The 20,563-nt window shown below is 41.9% G+C and overlaps 1 protein-coding gene across 3 annotated transcripts in view; it reads right to left on the bottom strand.

The window, feature by feature from the left end:
- LOC133541278 (ADP-ribosylation factor-binding protein GGA1-like) overlaps window positions 1-20,563 on the bottom strand; it is a 56,014-nt gene that overhangs the window by 34,774 nt on the left and 677 nt on the right. For 2 of the 3 annotated variants that reach the window (XM_061884587.1, XM_061884588.1), the window contains exons 1-3: window positions 13,865-14,022; window positions 8,774-8,858; window positions 8,616-8,691 (exon numbers count right to left, since the gene is read on the bottom strand). In XM_061884587.1, the coding sequence (XP_061740571.1) occupies window positions 8,616-8,691; window positions 8,774-8,858; window positions 13,865-13,907 (204 nt within the window). In that variant the 5' untranslated portion in view covers window positions 13,908-14,022. Of the gene's footprint in view, window positions 1-8,615; window positions 8,692-8,773; window positions 8,859-13,864; window positions 14,023-20,563 lie in introns of those variants that run through there. The other variant, XM_061884589.1, reaches the window with a different exon arrangement.

Raw genomic sequence — 20,563 nt, 5'->3', positions numbered from 1 at the left:
CTTGTATCTGCTGCTTTAATGTCTTTAATGTCCTATGTGTTCTTTGATGTTTGATGTATCCCTCTTACACACATGTAAGAGGGATGTGTACTCTGGCTATGAGTTGTTGTTTTTTTCCCTTGGCCTCAGTCTGCACCCCCTCTCCAGGGCCCAGGCTAAGACCGATTTTTTTATTTTATTTTAATCTTCTATTTTTTTCTCCCCTCCTTGTTTACCTGTATCTCATCTTTTTTGTAAGGGGCGCTGGAAGCCGCCAGACCCGTCAGCGATCCTGTTCTGTCTCCCTTTAATGTTTGTCTGATCTTGAATGGGATTGTGCTGAAAATTGTAATTTTCCTGAAGGAACTTTCCTGACGGAATAAATAAAGTACTATCTAATAACTTCTCATCCACGGGGAAAATGTTAAAACTATGGAATATGACTGAGTCAGATCATTGTCGTTTTTGCTGTCAGGAGTCTGACTCCACCCTGCATTTGTTTTGGTATTGTCATTTTGTGTCTTCTTTTTGGGTGGAAGTTGAAAAAATGTGTTCAAGGATTGGTTTGTTTATGAAGCTTGATGTAGTTTCTGTTATTTTAGGAGAGTTGATTGACAAGCATGACTTAGTCAATTTAATTATAGTACTTGGTAAAAGGTTTATTTTTAAGGCCAAAAATAGATATTCACTTAGTATTACTTTCTTTAGAACATTTATTCAGTATTTTTTAACTTTAGAAAGATACATGATTGCCAACGATAATGATGCCTAAAAAACATGAAAAAAGATGAGAAATCCTTAAAGGTTTATTTTGAAAATGTAATAATGTTTATAGATATGCAACAACAGCAACATATATGCTATCTGTTGTTGTGTTCCCTTTTTTTGAGTGTACAAAATGAAGGTGTGTGTTGAGTCTGACTTGGACATAATATGGACTATACACAAATGCTTTTTATGAAAATGTAATTTTGTTTATAATTTATATGCAATCTGTTGTTTCCCTAATTTGTGTTGTTGTACATGGATGAGGGTGTGTGTTGCTGAGGCCCACTTGGACATTGTCTGGACTGGACCTAGTTTTAAAAACCTTTTACACAAGTCTAATTTCATTAACAACCTGGTCTGGTGAAGATAAGGTTTGTTTTTTGTTGTTTTTATTTTATAAATAAAATAAAATGAGATTAAAATTTAAAAATTTAAAAAAAATTTCTTGGACAAAAAAGAAAGTGAAATCATATAAAACAATTATATTAAAAATAGTAATTAATGATCATGTTAGTGGACCGGCGACACACACAATCATGTGGGTTTCAAGGACTGTGTCCCTTGCAGACTGTGTTATATATGTTGTGGGAACCAGAATTTTGGTAGCAGAAAGAAACAACCCTTTTTTGTGTGAGTGGGTGTGGATGAGTGTGAATGGGTGTTAGGGAGGGATTTTCTTTGGGGGGTTGATGCACTAATGGAAAGTGTATCTTGTGTATGTTTATGTTGATTTAATTTTTTTTTTTTAATTAATAGGCTGCCGTATGTTCAAAATGATTGAAATATGTGAATATGAGATGGTATTACATTATATATACCGTATTTTTCGGAGTATAAGTCGCTCTGGAGTATAAGTCGCACCTGCCGAAAATGCGTAATAAAGAAGGGAAAAAACTAGGGGTGGGCAAATTAGTGCGTTATGAGTTAACTCATCAATCTATTAACGCCGACACTTATTTTATCGCACATTTGCGTATGTTGTTTAAATGCTTTTATATTGTTAACGCCTTTTCTTAACAAGATGGCGTCGCCCGGCGTGGAGAGGCTCTTGGTAAAGATGGAACATTTGGCAAAAATACCGGACAATTCTGCAAATGTCATGGCTGGCTTACAGCGTGGTCACTCCGGGATCACTTACGACCGCCAGACAATTCTGGATGTGGATAGATCGGGCCGTTTTGGACTGAATGAGGCGTGCTTGCTAGAGCGGCTAGCTAGCATGGGAATACTTTGCCGGCTACATCCAGCGGCCTGTGAAGCAGCGGAGTATATGTGTTGTCTGTCTATTTATGAATAATGCAGACCAGGAGTGTTGGCTGAGTTCTTAACGTTTGCTTTCAGAGCGTGCATATCACAACATACAAGATGCTGTCATGGCGACACACAACCTATACCGGGCTACCGCGCATGCTCGTCACTCATGTTCCATGCTGGGTAGGGTAGTTCTTTTATTCCCTGGATCATAACATCACAATATAGTACCATGTATATGATGCGTTCAGTTTATCAAAGCACCAAGCAAACAATCGGAAAATTCCCATCATATCAATTCCTAGATATGGTCATAATTATTTTAAGTGCACTACGCAGAATAAACACAACATTATTAATATTGCTACTATGGATAATTTGATCAAAAATTCCCTAAAACAGCCCACTACCTATAATATAGGTTTTTTAAACATAAGATCACTGATAAAAAAAAATGTTTCTGCTGTTACCTCAGAAATTGCCTGTTCAGATGTTATGATTGTGGCTCAGAGATTTGTATGTAGATTATATTTATTTTCCATAACAAACAGGATAACTTAAATACCCTGGCAGTGGCAATGAGCTTAAATGTTTGTATTTACATTTTTGGAGTTGATTTTCATAAAATATGCTATTTAACTGCTACTGTTTAACAAGGACTGATTTAAATTGTGTTTGCACAACAAATGTTTTGGCGCTTTTGTTCATGTGGGAGAATATTGCAATAAAGGTGCACTACACACTACTTTTGAATTCATTATTGGGCTTTGCGTATACAATGCAGTTAATTGCGATTAATCAGAGGAATAGTGTGATTAACTTCGATTAAAAATTTTAATCGTTGCCCAGCCCTAGAAAAAACATACATAAGTCGCACTGGAGTATAAGTCGCATTTTTGGGGGAAATTTATTTGATAAAACCCAACACTAAGAATAGACGTTTGAAAGGTAATTTAAAATAAATAAAGAATAGTGAACAACAGGCTGAATAAGTGTAGGTTATATGAGGCATAAATAAGCAACTGCTATGTTAACCTAACATATTATGGTAAGAGTCATTCAAATAACTATAACATATAAAATATGCTATACCTTTACCAAACAATCTCTCACTCCTAATCCATAAATCCCATACGTCTAGTCTCTTACATGAATGAGCTAAATCATATTATTTGATATTTTACGGTAATGTGTTAATAATTTCACACATAAGTCGCTCCAGAGTATAAGTCGCACCCCCGGCCAAACTATGAAAAAAACTGCGACTAAAAGAAAAAAAAAACGGTATATACTTAGTGTGAATATAAAACGGAGGTTTTTGCATGTTTATACAGCGTAATAGAGCAAATATAATTATTTTCATTAGGAGTTGACTTTTGCTAGCATTTATTTGCAAGTTGAATGTATTAAAAAAGAAAAACATGTGTTCTTGTTTTACATAGATTGTGAATAAGAGGCAAAATTTAAAAAAAAAAGTGCAGTTCCCCTTTAAATCCAAAAGTTTGACCCCGTATGTCAGATTGACTTGACATTTCTCACACACCTTCATGCTTACTGTAACTTTTGGGTGTTTAGCCAACTAACCACTGACACTGGTTGAAAAACATGGCTGTCAAGGAAATAATGCAATAATTAATTTTTTTCCCCCCAGAAGTCGTTGACCATTTATTAATCTAATGCCAGTCGTGTCCAAACTTTTTGAATTGGGGGGGCCGCAATGGGCAAAAAAAATTTGGCTGACTGCATTTCAAGGAACAATATACATAGCCTGTACATGTATGTGTCTGCATATTATACTAATACGATGGATATATATACATACTAATTAAGAATTGGATATTAAGAGTATGTGAAGGTTCAACTCCTACCTTGTTTACTTCCGTTATGACCTTCATAATGTTTTGTAATCAATCAGAAGTATCAAGCAGCCAAAATGCGCCAAACATGGATATGTGTGGAGAATGTGAAGTGAAGTGAATTATATTTTATATAGCGCTTTTCTCAAGTGACTCAAAGCGCTTTACATAGTGAAACCCAATATCTAAGTTACATTTAAACCAGTGTGGGTGGCACTGGGAGCAGGTGGGTAAAGTGTCTTGCCCAAGGACACAAGGGCAGTGACTACGATGGCGGAAGCGGGGATCGAACCTGCAACCCTCAAGTTGCTGGCACGGCCGCTCTACCAACCGAGCTATGCCGCCCCCAAATGTTTTGCATTTTTCCCATCATGCACTGTAATGTATTTAAATTAGGGCTGGGCGATATGGCCTTTTTTTATTATCTCGATATTTTCAGGCCGTATCGGGATACACGATATATATCTCGATATTTTGCCTTAGCCTTGAATGAACACTTGATGCATATAATCAGAGCAGTATGATGATTCTATGTGTCTACATTCAAACATTCTTCTTCATACTGCATTCATATATGCTGCTTTAAAACTTTCATGCAGAGAGGGAAATGACAACTAAGTCAATTGACTTACTGATTGTATTGTACCGTATGTCCCGGCAAGAAATCTGCGTTCAAAAGACTCCGGCTTATTAGTGATTCCTAGAGCCCAAAAAAAGTCTGCGGGCTATAGAGCGTTTTCCGTTCGGGCTCCAGTACTCTGGAATGCCCTCCCGGTAACAGTTCGAGATGCTACCTCAATAGAAGCATTTAAGTCTCACCTTAAAACTCATCTGTATACTCTAGCCTTTAAATAGACCTCCTTTTTAGACCAGTTGATCTGCCGCTTCTTTTCTTTCTCCTATGTCCCCCCCTCCCTTGTGGAGGGGGTCCGGTCCGATGACCATGGATGAAGTACTGACTGTCCAGAGTCGAGACCCAGGATGGACCGCTCGTCGGGACCCAGGATGGACCGCTCGCCTGTATCGGTTGGGGACATCTCTACGCTGCTGATCCGCATTGAGATGGTTTCCTGTGGACGGGACTCTCACTGCTGTCTTGGAGCCACTATGGATTGAACTTTCACAGTATCATGTTAGACCCGCTCGACATCCATTGCTTTCGGTCCCCTAGAGGGGGGGGTTGCCCACATCTGAGGTCCTCTCCAAGGTTTCTCATAGTCAGCATTGTCACTGGCGTCCCACTGAATGTGAATTCTCCCTGCCCACTGGGTGTGAGTTTTCCTTGCCCTTTTGTGGGTTCTTCCGAGGATGTTGTAGTCGTAATGATTTGTGCAGTCCTTTGAGACATTTGTGATTTGGGGCTATATAAATAAACATTGATTGATTGATTGACTGTATTTATTAAACAGTTGCTAGCGGTGACTTTTCAAATGATGCTACATTTTAGCAGTAATGCTACTTTAGGTACCAACGCTTGACAAATTCAAGTTTTCTATTCGACATATTCCCACTTGAAGCCGAACCACCGGCAGACGATGGACCTCCTGCTGTTTTTCTTGGGAATTAATTCTTCCTTCATTCGCACCTTCTTTCTCTCGTATTACCACTCGCACGGCTTCGCTAGCATCACAGCTAACGTTACCCATGCTGCTACCTCTCTGCTGGGCGAGGGCGTATACGTATGTGAGGTATGAGGTGACAGTATGTGAGGTATGTAAGAAGGTGTGCTTACACTCTGTGAGAAGGAGAAACAAGAAGGAGTGGGAAGAGCCGGTAATGTAATGCCAGCAGCTAAAAGCAACTGCGTGAGAAGGTAAACTCCAATATCACAATATAGTCATTTTCCATATTGCAGAGAGACAAACGCGCGATATATCGCCCAGCCCTAATTTAAATAGGTGTAAATTGGAATTTTTTAAGCTGCTGGGACCTTTTTTTCATAATATCAACAAAGTTCAATGAGCAGGTTGTGTTATGTGTGACAAGGTGTCTTGACATTTTGTGTTGGTTGCAGTTTTGTTTTATTTGCTGTGATATGTCACTCACAATTCATGGTCATTTACTTGAGTGACCCACTTCGCAGCAATCCGATTATTAGATATTTAAAATTAATTTAGAAACAACCCGCAGGCCAAATTCCATTATAATAGACTGAGAACGTCTCGAGGGGCCAAATTGAGGACGCCGGCGGGACGTATTTTGGACACCCCTGATCTAATGGTTATAAAACTTGAACGCTATTGTCAGCATTCTTTCCAAACACATAACATTACACGCAAGCCCACCTCAGTACACACTAGAAATACCTGCTGTTATGCCAGGGGGGTGTCCAAAGTGCGGCCATTTTTTCACGGCCCCACGGCACATTTTAAGAATACAATTGAAAAAAAATAAAAACATAAAAAGTGGTATAAAAGAGCTAACAGGTGAAATGTAACAATAAATTGTTGCAATGCTTACTCTTATAACACAAAGCTGCCATGCAGGCTGTTTCTTTCTTTAAAAAAATAATAATGAATCAAAATCAATGTCATTTTGAATTATTGACCTATTCAAAGCTTCGATTATGTCACATTAAATTTTCCACTTTGAGATATTTTTTGGGGAAAATGTTGCATATTTTTTGTTTTGCCATATAAAAAACTGAGCTGTTTTTTTTAAAGAAGGGCCTAAAACAAACAAACAAAACATAAACAACAACAAAACTTAAATTGACGGATATATCTGAAGTTGATCTCGAGATTATTGTGCTAAAAGTAAACAGTAAAAAAAAATGTATAATTTATTTTTTAACACTTTAATAAGTAGGACACTTTTGGATCCCCAATTATTTTAGAGTGATTTGTTTTTAAGTGTCATTGCTCAAAAAATAACAATGAATCAAAATCCAAAATTAAGGCTTCAATTATTATCCATCCATCCATTTTCTACCGCTTATTCCCTTTGGGGTCACAGGGGGGTGCTGTCGCCTATCTCAGCTGCAATCGGGCGGAAGGCGGCGTACACCCTGGACAAGTCGCTACCTCATCGCAGGGCCAACACAGATAGACGGACAACATTCACACTCACATTCACACAATCTCAAATAGTCCTCCTAAAAAAGTTAATGGGTGAAAATATTGCATATTTTGTGTTTTTTCCATTTTTTTTCAATCTAATGTTGATCTAGAGATTTAAAGGGGAACATTATCAGCAGACCTATGTAAATGTCAATATATACCTTGATGGTGCAGAAAAAGGACCATCTATTTTTTTAACCGATTTCCGAACTCTAAATGGGTGAATTTTGGCGAATTAAACGCCTTTCTGTTTATCGCGCTGGAGGCGATGACGTCAGAATGTGACGTCGCCGAGGTAACACACCCGCCATTTTCATTTTCAACACATTACAAACACCGGGTCTCAGCTCTGTTATTTTCCGTTTTTTTGACTATTTTTTGGAACCTTGGAGACGTCATGCCTCTAACAGGGAGGGATTCAAGTTGCACCACTGGCCCGAAGATGCCAAAGTGTCTGCCGCCAGACCCCCATTGAATGTACCAGAGTGTCTCCACATTTGACCGGCGATGCTAAGGCAGACATGACACAGAGATGTATGGATAACCTGCAGATGCATTTGCAACGATAAATTCAACGAAATCACAAAGGTGAGTTTTGTTGATGTTGACTGCCAGCTAATTGATGCTAGCATGCTATTTACTGGCGGTGCTAAAGCAGACATGGCACAGAGATGTATGGATAACCTGCAGATGCATTTTCAACGATAGTCAACGAAATCACAAAGGTGAGTTTTGTTGATTTTGACTGCCAGCTAATCGATGCTAACATGCTACGCTAATCGATGCTAACATGCTATTTACCGGCGGTGCTAAAGCAGACATGGCACAGAGATGTATGGATAACCTGCAGATGCATTTGCAACTATATCACGTTTCCTTCCACCCACATTTAATGCGAAACAAACACTTACCAATCGACGGATTTAAGTTGCTCCAGTGTCACAAGAAGCGAAAGTCCTGATCGTTTGGTCCGCACATTTTACCGGCGATGCTAACGCAGCTATTCGGCCATGCTATGGCTATGAATAGCGTCAATAGCTATTCGCTCAATAGCTTCAGTTTCTTCTTCAATACTTTCATACTCCAACCATCTGTTTCAATACATGCGTAATCTGTTGAATCGCTTAAGTCGCTGAAATCCGAGTTTGAATCCGAGCTAATGTCGCTATATCTTGCTGTGGTATTCCCATTGTTTGTTTACATTGGCAGCACTGTGTGACGTCACAGGGAAATGGCCAGTGTCTTCCCAGAGAGCCGAAAATAAGGCACTTTAAAGCTTTATTTAGGGATATTCCGAGACCGGTAAAATTTTGAAAAAAATACAACAAGCCACTGGGAACTGATTTTTATTGTTTTTAACCCTTTTGAAATTGTGATAATGTTCCCCTTTAAAACTTGCATAATAATAAATATTATAATACTGAATAATGACAGTTTACATTTTTTTTTTTACCAAAACCCGTTGGGGTCCCCGGGATCATAACTGAGTGGAGGTCTAAATGTATATTTTTTATACATGTATTGGTTTTTAAAATAAAAATTATGAAAATTGCCCCCCTTGCTCTGATTTTTCAGTGTGCCGAACTAAGTGGAAAAAGTTTGGACACCTCTGGGTCATGCAATTCCATGGCAGCAGATGAGGTGAGTGCATGTTATCTGCAAGACCGAGGCGACTAACAGACAGGTTGAAAGCAGACTTTACCAGTAGAGCCTGCATGGCCTCCCACTCCTGTGGCGATTGTATCTTGTGCGCCAACAGCCTGGTGGCCAGCTGAGGTCTGCAACATCAGACACGAACAACACTCAACATCAACACAGTACCACACGGGGTAAACACGGTCGTGCTGCAACAGGTCTTACCCCTCCAAGTCATTGTTGAGCTGTTCGCAGAAGGCATTGATGCTGCCCCAGTCCGTATCCCGATTCAGTGGGTTGGTTGCTCTGTCTGAAACGTTGGACAGTCGGACAACACGGGGATCTTATTAAATGTTGAATTCGCCGGTATTGTTGTGCATGAGATGATGTATTAAGTCAGGGCTGTCAAAATCATTTTAGCAAACCTATTCCCAACAGGTGAAATCATGGCATGATAACTTAAAAATAAAAACAACTTCAGATTGTTTTCTTTGGACACGTAAATATGAACGCCTACAAAACGGCGCATCCTTAAGATGTTCTGTAAAACGTAATCTATACAACATTTTGACCAAAGAACCACAATTACACATTATGTCGACCACACTGAAGTGTTTTAAATGCACGATAAATTCATAATGACCTCTTTAAGAGAGTATAAAACAGGGTTCGCACACCTTTTCCATGGCCAAAATCAAGCACTTTTTAAGGCCTTTCAAGATCGAATTTCCAGTACCCTTCAAAAGGCAAAAAACAGTGTGAATCAATCCATAGCCTTGTTGTTTGAGGTCACCAAATATTTGACACACGCAGCTACATGTGCTTTGTGGACACACGCAGTCCACAAAGCACATGTAGACTGGTTGGGAGTTTGCCCAACCAGTCTACATGTGCTTTGTGGACTTGGAGAAGGCATTGGACCGTGTCCCTCGGGAAGTCCTGTGGGGAGTGCTCAGAGAGTATGGGGTATCGGACTGTCTTATTGTGGCGGTCCGCTCCCTGTATGATCAGTGTCAGAGCTTGGTCCGCATTGCCGGCGGTAAGTCGAACACATTTCCAGTGAGGGTTGGACTTCGCCAAGGCTGTCCTTTGTCACCCATTCTGTTCAGAACTTTTATGGACAGAATTTCTAGGCGCAGTCAAGGTGTTGAGGGGTTCTGGTTTGGTGGTCGCAGGATTAGGTCTCTGCTTTTTGCAGATGATGTGGTCCTGATGGCTTCATCTGACCGGGATCTTCAGCTCTCACTGGATCGGTTTGCAGCCGAGTGTGAAGCGACCGGAATGAGAATCAGCACCTCCAAGTACGAGTCCATGGTTCTCGCCCGGAAAAGGGTGGAATGCCATCTCCGGGTTGGGGAGGAGACCCTGCCCCAAGTGGAGGAGTTCAAGTACCTAGGAGTCTTGTTCATGAGTGAGGGAAGAGTGGATGGTGAGATCGACAGGCGGATCGGTGCGGCGTCTTCAGTAATGCGGACGTTGTACCGATCCGTTGTGGTGAAGAAGGAGCTGAGCCGGAAGGCAAAGCTCTCAATTTACCGGTCGATCTACGTTCCCATCCTCACCTATGGTCATGAGCTTTGGGTCATGACCGAAAGGATAAGATCACGGGTACAAGCGGCCCAAATGAGTTTCCTCCACCGTGTGGTGGGTCTCTCCCTTAGAGATAGGGTGAGAAGCTCTGCCATCCGGGAGGAACTCAAAGTAAAGCCGCTGATCCTCCACATGGAGAGGAGCCAGATGAGGTGGTTCGGGCATCTGGTCAGGATGCCACCCGAACGCCTCCCTAGGGAGGTGTTTAGGGCACGTCCAACCGGTAGGAGGCCTTGGGGAAGACCCAGGACACGTTGGGAAGACTATGTCTCCCGGCTGGCCTGGGAACGCCTCGGGATACCCCGGGAAGAGCTAGACGAAGTGGCTGGGGAAAGGGAAGTCTGGGTTTCCCTGCTTAGGCTGTTGCCCCCGCGACCCGACCTCGGATAAGCGGAAGAATATGGATGGATGGATGGAGCTACGGTATATTAATAAAACATAGCGGCTTACTGTTCTTTTTAGCATATTCAATAGCTTGAACCTTAAATCCTACTGAATAGCTCTTAATCTTCTTCCCTTCATGCAATTTCAAATGATTGAAATCAGCCTCCTTCATTTTGAAAATGATGACATGTGAAGTGTCACTCGTGACGTGACGAGTTTGACCCAGTGGAAATCCTAGTCATATGCTAAACATTATGCGAAAAAAGTTTGACCCTGCGGAAATTCTAGACATGTGGTAATAAAAATAATATTTTGCGAAACGAGTTTGACCCGGCGTTAATCCTGAGCTGGCGGTAATGCTAAGCATGCGCTAATTAGTTTGCAAAACGAGTTTGACCCGGGCAGGCGCATACTATATACCCGGCGGCAATTCAAGGAAATACGGTAAATACACTTTTGCTAAATTGACTCAGTTGCGATTTTCTTCTCTGCATGAAAGTTTAAAAGTAGCATATATGAATGCAGTATGAAGAAGAATGTTTTAATGTAGACACATAGAATCATCATACTGCTGTCATTATATGCATCAAGTGTTCATTCAAGGCTAAGGCAAAAATATCGAGATATATATCGTGTCTCGCGATATGACCTAAAAATATCGAGATATTAAAAAAAGGCCTTATCGCCCCAGCCCTACTTTCGACTATGTATTTTTTTGGATAAATGTATTTTAGCAGCACAAATAAAAGACAAATGGCACCTGGGCTGCACTTTAGACACCACCACTCTCGGTGGTGACGTTAGCTAGCTCGGCAGTGTGGTCGTGACGGCATCTACAACTTTATTTGGTCTTTACGACACCACTCGGTGGAAGCCAGCGCTTTCATGGCCATTTGTAGAATATAAGGCGGCGAGCCAAGTACAGGTACAGGTAGTGGTAGTAGCCACATTAGCATCAGCTGGCAGGTACAGGTAGTAGTAGTAGCCACGTTAGCATCAGCTGGCAGGTACAGGTAGTGGTGGTAGCCACGTTAGCATCAGCTGGCATGTACAGGTAGTGGTAGTAGCCATGTTAGCATCAGCTGGCAGGTACAGGTAGTGGTAGTAGCCACGTTAGCATCAGCTGGCAGGTAGTGGTAGTAGCCACGTTAGCATCAGCTGGCAGGTACAGGTAGTGGTAGTGGCCACGTTAGCATAAGCTGGCAGGTACAGGTAGTGGCCACGTTAGCATCAGCTGGCAGGTACAGGTAGTGGTAGTAGCCACGTTAGCATCAGCTGGCAGGTACAGGTAGTGGTAGTAGCCACGTTAGCATCAGCTGGCAGGTACAGGTAATGGTAGTAGCCACGTTAGCATCAGCTGGCAGGTACAGGTAATGGTAGTAGCCACGTTAGCATCAGCTGGCAGGTAGTGGTAGTAGCCACGTTAGCATCAGCTGGCAGGTACAGGTAGTGGCCACGTTAGCATCAGCTGGCAGGTACAGGTAGTGGTAGTAGCCACGTTAGCATCAGCTGGCAGGTACAGGTAATGGTAGTAGCCACGTTAGCATCAGCTGGCAGGTACAGGTAATGGTAGTAGCCACGTTAGCATCAGCTGGCAGGTAGTGGTAGTAGCCACGTTAGCATCAGCTGGCAGGTACAGGTAGTGGTAGTAGCCACGTTAGCATCAGCTGGCAGGTACAGGTAGTGGTGGTAGCCACGTTAGCATCAGCTGGCATGTACAGGTAGTGGTAGTAGCCATGTTAGCATCAGCTGGCATGTACAGGTAGTGGTAGTAGCCACGTTAGCATCAGCTGGCAGGTAGTGGTAGTAGCCACGTTAGCATCAGCTGGCAGGTACAGGTAGTGGTAGTGGCCACGTTAGCATAAGCTGGCAGGTACAGGTAGTGGCCACGTTAGCATCAGCTGGCAGGTACAGGTAGTGGTAGTAGCCACGTTCGCATCAGCTGGCAGGTACAGGTAGTGGTAGTAGCCACGTTCGCATCAGCTGGCAGGTACAGGTAGTGGTAGTAGCCACGTTCGCATCAGCTGGCAGGTACAGGTAATGGTAGTAGCCACGTTAGCATCAGCTGGCAGGTACAGGTAGTGGTAGTAGCCACGTTCGCATCAGCTGGCAGGTACAGGTAGTGGTAGTAGCCACGTTAGCATCAGCTGGCAGGTACAGGTAGTGGTAGTAGCCACGTTCGCATCTGCTGGCAGGTACAGGTAGTGGTAGTAGCCACGTTCGCATCTGCTGGCAGGTACAGGTAGTGGTAGTAGCCACGTTCGCATCAGCTGGCAGGTACAGGTAGTGGTAGTAGCCACGTTCGCATCAGCTGGCAGGTACAGGTAGTGGTAGTAGCCACGTTAGCATCAGCTGGCAGGTACAGGTAGTAGCCTCGTTAGCATCAGCTGGCAGGTACAGGTAGTGGTAGTAGCCACGTTAGCATCAGCTGGCAGGTACATGTAATGGTAGTAGCCACGTTAGCATCAGCTGGCAGGTACGGGTAATGGTAGTAGCCACGTTAGCATCAGCTGGCAGGTACAGGTAATGGTAGTAGCCACGTTAGCATCAGCTGGCAGGTACAGGTAATGGTAGTAGCCACGTTAGCATCAGCTGGCAGGTACAGGTAGTGGTATTAGCCACGTTAGCATCAGCTGGCAGTTAGTGGTAGTAGCCACGTTAGCATCAGCTGGCAGGTACAGGTAGTAGCCTCGTTAGCATCAGCTGGCAGGTACAGGTAGTGGTAGTAGCCACGTTAGCATCAGCTGGCAGGTACATGTAATGGTAGTAGCCACGCTAGCATCAGCTGGCAGGTACGGGTAATGGTAGTAGCCACGTTAGCATCAGCTGGCAGGTACAGGTAATGGTAGTAGCCACGTTAGCATCAGCTGGCAGGTACAGGTAATGGTAGTAGCCACGTTAGCATCAGCTGGCAGGTACAGGTAGTGGTATTAGCCACGTTAGCATCAGCTGGCAGTTAGTGGTAGTAGCCACGTTAGCATCAGCTGGCAGGTACAGGTAATGGTAGTAGCCACGTTAGCATCAGCTGGCAGGTAGTGGTAGTAGCCACGTTAGCATCAGCTGGCAGGTACAGGTAGTGGCCACGTTAGCATCAGCTGGCAGGTACAGGTAGTGGCCACGTTAGCATCAGCTGGCAGGTACAGGTAGTGGTAGTGGTAGTAGCCACGTTAGCATCAGCTGGCAGGTATAGCAATAGTTCAGGTAGTAGCCACGTTAGCATCCTCGTTAGCATCTCTCGCTCAGGTGGCATTTTGTCACAACGACACGACACGCGTGGGGCTCTAATCTCCCCACCGTGTATGTTTGGCGACGCCGCGCCTTACTTGGAGACAAAATACTCACTGATACGAGACTCCAAACTCTCCGTATCGGGCGGAGCAGCCATCACGGCGAGATCGACGTCGTCCTGGCGGTTGCCTCCTGTCACGTGACCGCACGTCAAAGCGCAGTTGACCTACAACTACACTGACGAGTACTGTTTTTGTACTTATTTGGAGTATTATTATTTGTCGATTGTTTGGAAATGTTGCAGTTTATAAATAAAGGTGTATAAAATTATTATTTTTTTAAACTGACTACGCTATGGTCGTCGTCAAAATAATTACTACAGCGTGTGGGGAAAAAATAAAATAAATAAAATAATGATTTGATTAAAAAAAAATCTGACTTTTTAAACCCAAAATAAATGGCGATTATTGTATGGTACTTCTTTGACCATAGAAAAAGTACGAGGAAATACCGGAAGTCAATCCTATTTCAAATTAAAGGCCTACTGAAATGAGCTGTTCTTATTTAAACTGGGATAGCAGGTCCATTCTATGTGTCATACTTCATCATTTCGCGATATTACCATATTTTTGCTGAAAGGATTTAGTAGAGAACATCCACGATAAAGTTCGCAACTGTTGGTCGCTAATAAGAAAGGCTTGCCTCTACCGGAAGTAGCAGACGATGTGCACGTGACGTCACTGTTTGTAGGACGCCACACATCTGAAAATTGTTTATAATCAGAGCCACCAGCAGCAAGAGCGATTCGGAACGAGAAAGCGACAATTTCCCCATTAATTTGAGCGAGGATGAAAGATTTGTGGATGAGGAAAGTGAGAGTGAAGGACTAGAGAAAAAAAAAAGACGAGGGCAGTGAGAGCGATTCAGATGGTATTAGACACATTTACTAGGATAATTCTGGAAAATCCCTTATCTGCTTACTGTATTAATAGTGTTTTGGTGGGATCCGCTTTTTGGCTCCTCCACATATTATTGTTTATTGTTCCATTTTTATTTTCACTCTCCATCTGATCCCATTATTTCCTGTTTAAGTCGGTCACCATGGTAGCTTATCAGTTTCACCTGTTTCTCACGGCCCTGCACACCTGTCCTCAATAATCACCTGCCTTATATAAGCCTGCATCTTTTGTTGTTCAGTCTGGGATCCAAGTTTGTTTTCACACAACGGTACGTCTGCATTTCTGGTTTGCTTACACGCAACTAGTTTCCTCTGATCATTCCTATGTTTATTCACGCTATGCCCTTGTACTATTCCAGCTCTCACGCTGATGATTTGTTTTTCCTTTTTTGTGTGCCTTCGAGCCAGATTTAGTTTGTCTATTACTATTCCTAGCTTTTATGCTAGGGTCCTTTGTTTGTTTTATTCTACTAGCTCCAGCGTTTTTGTTGTATAGCTCTTTTTGTTATTTAAATAAATCTGTTTATCTTACCTTTGCTGTGTTCAATTTTGACGCATCCTCGAGGGAATCGAACCCGGCACCACGATGCCGAACAGGCGTAACAGTTTTGGTGATATTATAACGTCATACCTGAAAGTCAGAGGGCTGCGGTGACCGCCAGTGTCTCTGAGAGAAGTCAATGGAGGAGCCAAGATCACAGCTGCCTTTTTGACAGCTGCTGCAGGAGGACGCTAACTCCGCTCAAGTCTCCGGTAAGAGACTACTTAATATCACAATTTTCTCATCCAAAAACTTGCTGGTTGACATGTGGTGGAGAAACATGTTCGCTAAAGCTTCAAAACAAACAAAGAAACACCGGCTGTGTTTCGGTTGCTAAAGGCAGCTGTAACCCACCAACAGCATTCTTCTTTGACGTCTCCATTATTAATTGAACAAATTGCAAAAGATTCATCAACACATATGTCCAAAATAGTGTAATTATGCGATAAAAACAGACTACTTTTAGCCGTGAGTGGTGCTGGGAGAACATGTCCGCTACAACCAATAACGTCACTAGCACGCGTCAACATAAGCGTCATCATTCCGCGACGTTTTCAACTGGATACTTTGCGAGAAATTTAAAATGGCTATTTAGTAAACTAAAAAGGTCGTATTAGCATGTGTTGCAATGTTAATATTTCATCATTGATATATAAACTATCAGTGGCTAGTAGTGGCTTCCAGTAGGCCTTTAAAAGCTGCAGTGAAATTTGCAACACCTATTGATAAATTCGAAAAAATACATTAGTTGAGTTAGATACAAACATTTCATATCTCATCTTGGATCACATTTGAATTGTTCGATTTATATGCTGTGGCTGTGAGTATGTGGGCTTTTATTTCGATGTTAAAATCTGCATGTGACTTTTGCAGTAAAATTGCAATTTTTGGTATTTTGATATTAAAATTTTGTTTTGTTGGTCGACATGACAGTAAAAAAGGTGTTATCACCCACTTCCTGTATCCTAGAGCAGGCGTTCTTAAAGGGGAACATTATCACAATTTCAAAAGGGTTAGAAACAATCAAAATCAGTTCCCAGGAGCTTGTTTTATTTTTCGAAGTCTTTTTTTAAAATGTTACACCTCCCGGAATATCCCTAAAAAAAGCTTAAAAGTTCTTGATTTTCGCTATTTGCGACGCGACTGTCCATTTCCCTGTGACGTCACACAGTGCTGCCAATACAAACAACATGGCGGTTACCACAGCAAGATATAGCGACATTAGCTCGGATTCAGACTCGGATTTCAGCGGCTTAAGCGATTCAACAGATCACGCATGTATTGAAACAGATGGTCGGAGTATGGAGGCAGATAGCGAAAACGAAATTAAAGAAGGAATTGAAGCTATTGAGCGAATAGCTATTGACGCTATTCGGCCATAGCGTGGGTGTACTTAATGAAGTGGCCCATAGCATGGCTGCTTTATTAGCATCGCCGGTAAAATGTGCGGACCAAACGATCAGGACTTTCGCATCTTGTGACACTGGAGCAACTTTAATCCGTCGATTGGTAAGTGTTTGTTTCGCATTAAATGTGGGTATCTAGTTTCAAATGTACATACAGCTAGCGTAAATAGCATGTTAGCATCGATTAGCATAGCATGTTAGCATCGATTAGTTGGCAGTCATGCTGCGACCAAATATGTCTGATTAGCACATAAGTCAACATCAACAAAACTCACCTTTGTGATTTCGTTGACTTAATGGTTGCAAATGCATTTGCAGGTTATCCATACATCTTTGTGCCATGTCTGTCTTAGCATCGCCGGTCAAATGTGAAGACACTCTGGTACATTCAATGGGGGTCTGGCGGCAGATTTCTTGCCAGTGGTGCAACTTGAATCTCTCCCTGTTAGTGTTGTTACACCCTCCGACAACACACCCACCAGGCATGATGTCTCCAAGATTCCAAAAAATAGTCGAAAATACGGAAAATAACAGAGCTGAGAGCCGGTGTTTGTAATGTGTTTGAGAAAATAGCTGAGACCCAATGTTTACAATGTGTAGAAAATGAATATGGCGGGTGTGTTACCTCGGTGACGTCACATTCTGACATCGCAAAAAGAGCGATAAACAGAAAGGCGTTTAATTTGCCAAAATTCACCCATTTAGAGTTCGGAAATCAGTTAAAAAAATAGATGGTCTTTTTCCTGCACCATCAAGGTATATATTGACGCTTGCATAGGTCTGCTGATAATGTTCCCCTTTAACTTGTTTGACCTCGGGGCCTATCTTTTCCACTGAAGAGGTGCCGGGGCCCACTAGAATATTAACACTGTTCCCCCTGAATCCGAGGTTCGACTTGAGGTTTTGACTTGAAGGAAGTGTTGAGTATAATCGAGGTTGAGTTAATTCAGCTAAAAAAAATGGTTTGGTATTAATAAGTTATCAGTAAATGGTATGAAAACTAAATCTATGGTGTTTAGGACAAATTGTGAAGCAAAATTAAAATTAAATCCAGTGGAAATTGATAGAGTATATGAAACTAAATTCTTGGGAATAATAATTGATCATAAACAATGTTGGAAACCGCGTATTGAATATATAAAGGGAAAAATATCCAAATCCATTGCTATTCTTTATAAAGTAAAACACACGCTGAATGAGAAATGCCTGCATTATTATTTTATTTTCCATATTTAACATATTGTGTGGGCTTCACGGTGGCAGAGGGGTTAGTGTGTCTGCCTCACAATACGAAGGTCCTGCAGTCCTGGGTTCAAATCCAGGCTCTGGATCTTTCTGTGTGGAGTTTGCATGTTCTCCCCGTGAATGCGTGGGTTCCCTCCGGGTACTCCGGCTTCCTCCCACCTCCAAAGACATGCACCTGGGGATAGGTTGATTGGCAACACTAAAATTGGCCCTATTGTGAATGTGAGTGTGAATGTTGTCTGTCTATCTGTGTTGGCCCTGCGATGAGGTGGCGACTTGTCCAGGGTGTACCCCGCCTTCCGCCCGATTGTAGCTGAGATAGGCGCCAGCGCCCCCCGCGACCCCAAAAAAGGGAATAAGCGGTAGAAAATGGATGGATGGAACATATTGTGTTGAAATTTGGGGAAATGTTCATAAAACAAACATAGACCCAATAATAAAACTTCAAAAAAGGGTCATAGAACAGTGGTTCTCAACCTTTTTCCAGTGATGTACCCCCTGTGAACATGTTTTTAGTTCAAGTACCCCCTAATCACAGCAGAGCATTTTTGGTTGAAAAACAGAGATAAAGAAGTAAAATTCTGCACTATGTCATCAGTTTCTGATTCATTAAATTGTACAACAGTGCAAAATATTGCTCATTTGTAGTGGTCTTTCTTGAACTATTTGGAAAAAAAGATATAAAAATAACTACAGACTTGGTGAAAAATCAACAAGTGATTCAATTATAAATGCAGATTTCTCCACATAGAAGTAATCATCAACTTAAAGTGTCCTCTTTGGGGATTATAATAGAGATTCATCAACTTCATTCTCAACATTTCTTCACAAAAAAAGAAATCTTTAACATCAATATTTATGGAACATGTCCACACAAAATCTAGCTGTCAACACTGAATATTGCATTGTTGCATTTCTTTTCACAGTTTATGAACTTACATTCATATTTTGTTGAAGTATTATTCAATAAATATATTTAAAAATGATTTTTGAATTGTTGCTATTTTTAGAATATTTAAAAAAGATCTGATGTACCCCTTAGCATACCTTCAAGTACCCCCATTTGAGAACCACTGCATTAGAATAAAACACAAAGTGTGCTACTATGAACATATTAATACATTATTTATAAGTTCAAACTTATTAACATTTTCAGATACTGTGTTTTTAAAAACAAGAACAGCCTTCCAGCTTGTATTCTTAGCTTATGTCATTTAAGAGGAGAAAACTATCATTTTTGCAACTCAACGCCAAAAAAACGGACATGCTGATTATCGGTCCTGCTAGACACCGAACTCTATTTAATAATACAACTCTAACATTTGACAACCAAACAATTAAACAAGGCGACACGGTAAAGAATCTGGGTATTATCTTCGACCCAACTCTCTCCTTTGAGGCACACATTAAAAGCGTTACTAAAACGGCCTTCTTTCATCTCCGTAATATCGCTAAAATTCGCTCCATTCTGTCCACTAAAGACGCTGAGATCATTATCCATGCGTTTGTTACGTCTCGCCTCGACTACTGTAACGTATTATTTTCGGGTCTCCCCATGTCTAGCATTAAAAGATTACAGTTGGTACAAAATGCGGCTGCTAGACTTTTGACAAGAACAAGAAAGTTTGATCACATTACGCCTGTACTGTATATACCTTTATATACATATATACATACATATATACCTGCACTGGCTTCCTGTGCACTTAAGATGTGACTTTAAGGTTTTACTACTTATGTATAAAATACTACACGGTCTAGCTCCATCCTATCTTGCCGATTGTATTGTACCATATGTCCCGGCAAGAAATCTGCGTTCAAAGGACTCCGGCTTATTAGTGATTCCCAAAGCCCAAAAAAAGTCTGCGGGCTATAGAGCATTTTCCGTTCGGGCTCCAGTACTCTGGAATGCCCTCCCGGTAACAGTTCGCGATGCCACCTCAGTAGAAGCATTTAAGTCTCACCTTAAAACTCATTTGTATACTCTAGCCTTTAAATAGACTCCCTTTTTAGACCAGTTGATCTGCCGTTTCTTTTCTTTTTCTTCTATGTCCCACTCTCCCGTGTGGAGGGGGTCCGGTCCGATCCGGTGGCCATGTGCTGCTCGCCTGTGTATCGGCTGGGGACATCTCTGCGCTGCTGGTCCGCCTACGCTTGGGATGGTTTCCTGCTGGCTCCGCTGTGAACGGGACTCTCGCTGCTGTGTCTTGGATCCTCTTTGGACTGGACTCTCGCGACTGTGTTGTATCCATTGTGGATTGAACTTTCACAGTATCATGTTAGACCCGCTCGACATCCATTGCTTTCCTCCTCTCTAAGGTTCTCATAGTCATCATTGTCACCAATGTCCCACTGGGTGTGAGTTTTCCTACCGAGGATGTCGTGGTGGTTTGTGCAGCCCTTTGAGACACTAGTGATTTAGGGCTATATAAGTAAACATTGATTGATTGATTGATTGATTTACGGGGGACATTGATTTTTGATATAAGTAAAGCGAGAACGAATATAAAATACTAATGTAATTCAGTTTTTGAAGTTGAATGGTGGAACAAGCTCAGTTGTGAGCTGAAGACATGCACTTCTTTGGTAAGGTTTAAGAAAACTTCGAAAGGTGAAATAATTGAAAATTATAAAATATAGTACAATTACTTTCATCCCATTGA

This window comes from Nerophis ophidion, linkage group LG23 (assembly GCF_033978795.1).
Source record: "Nerophis ophidion isolate RoL-2023_Sa linkage group LG23, RoL_Noph_v1.0, whole genome shotgun sequence".
NCBI classification, from domain to species: domain Eukaryota; kingdom Metazoa; phylum Chordata; class Actinopteri; order Syngnathiformes; family Syngnathidae; genus Nerophis; species Nerophis ophidion.
The sequence above is the reverse complement of the archived record's forward strand: the minus strand, read 5'-3'. Positions and strand labels throughout refer to the sequence as shown.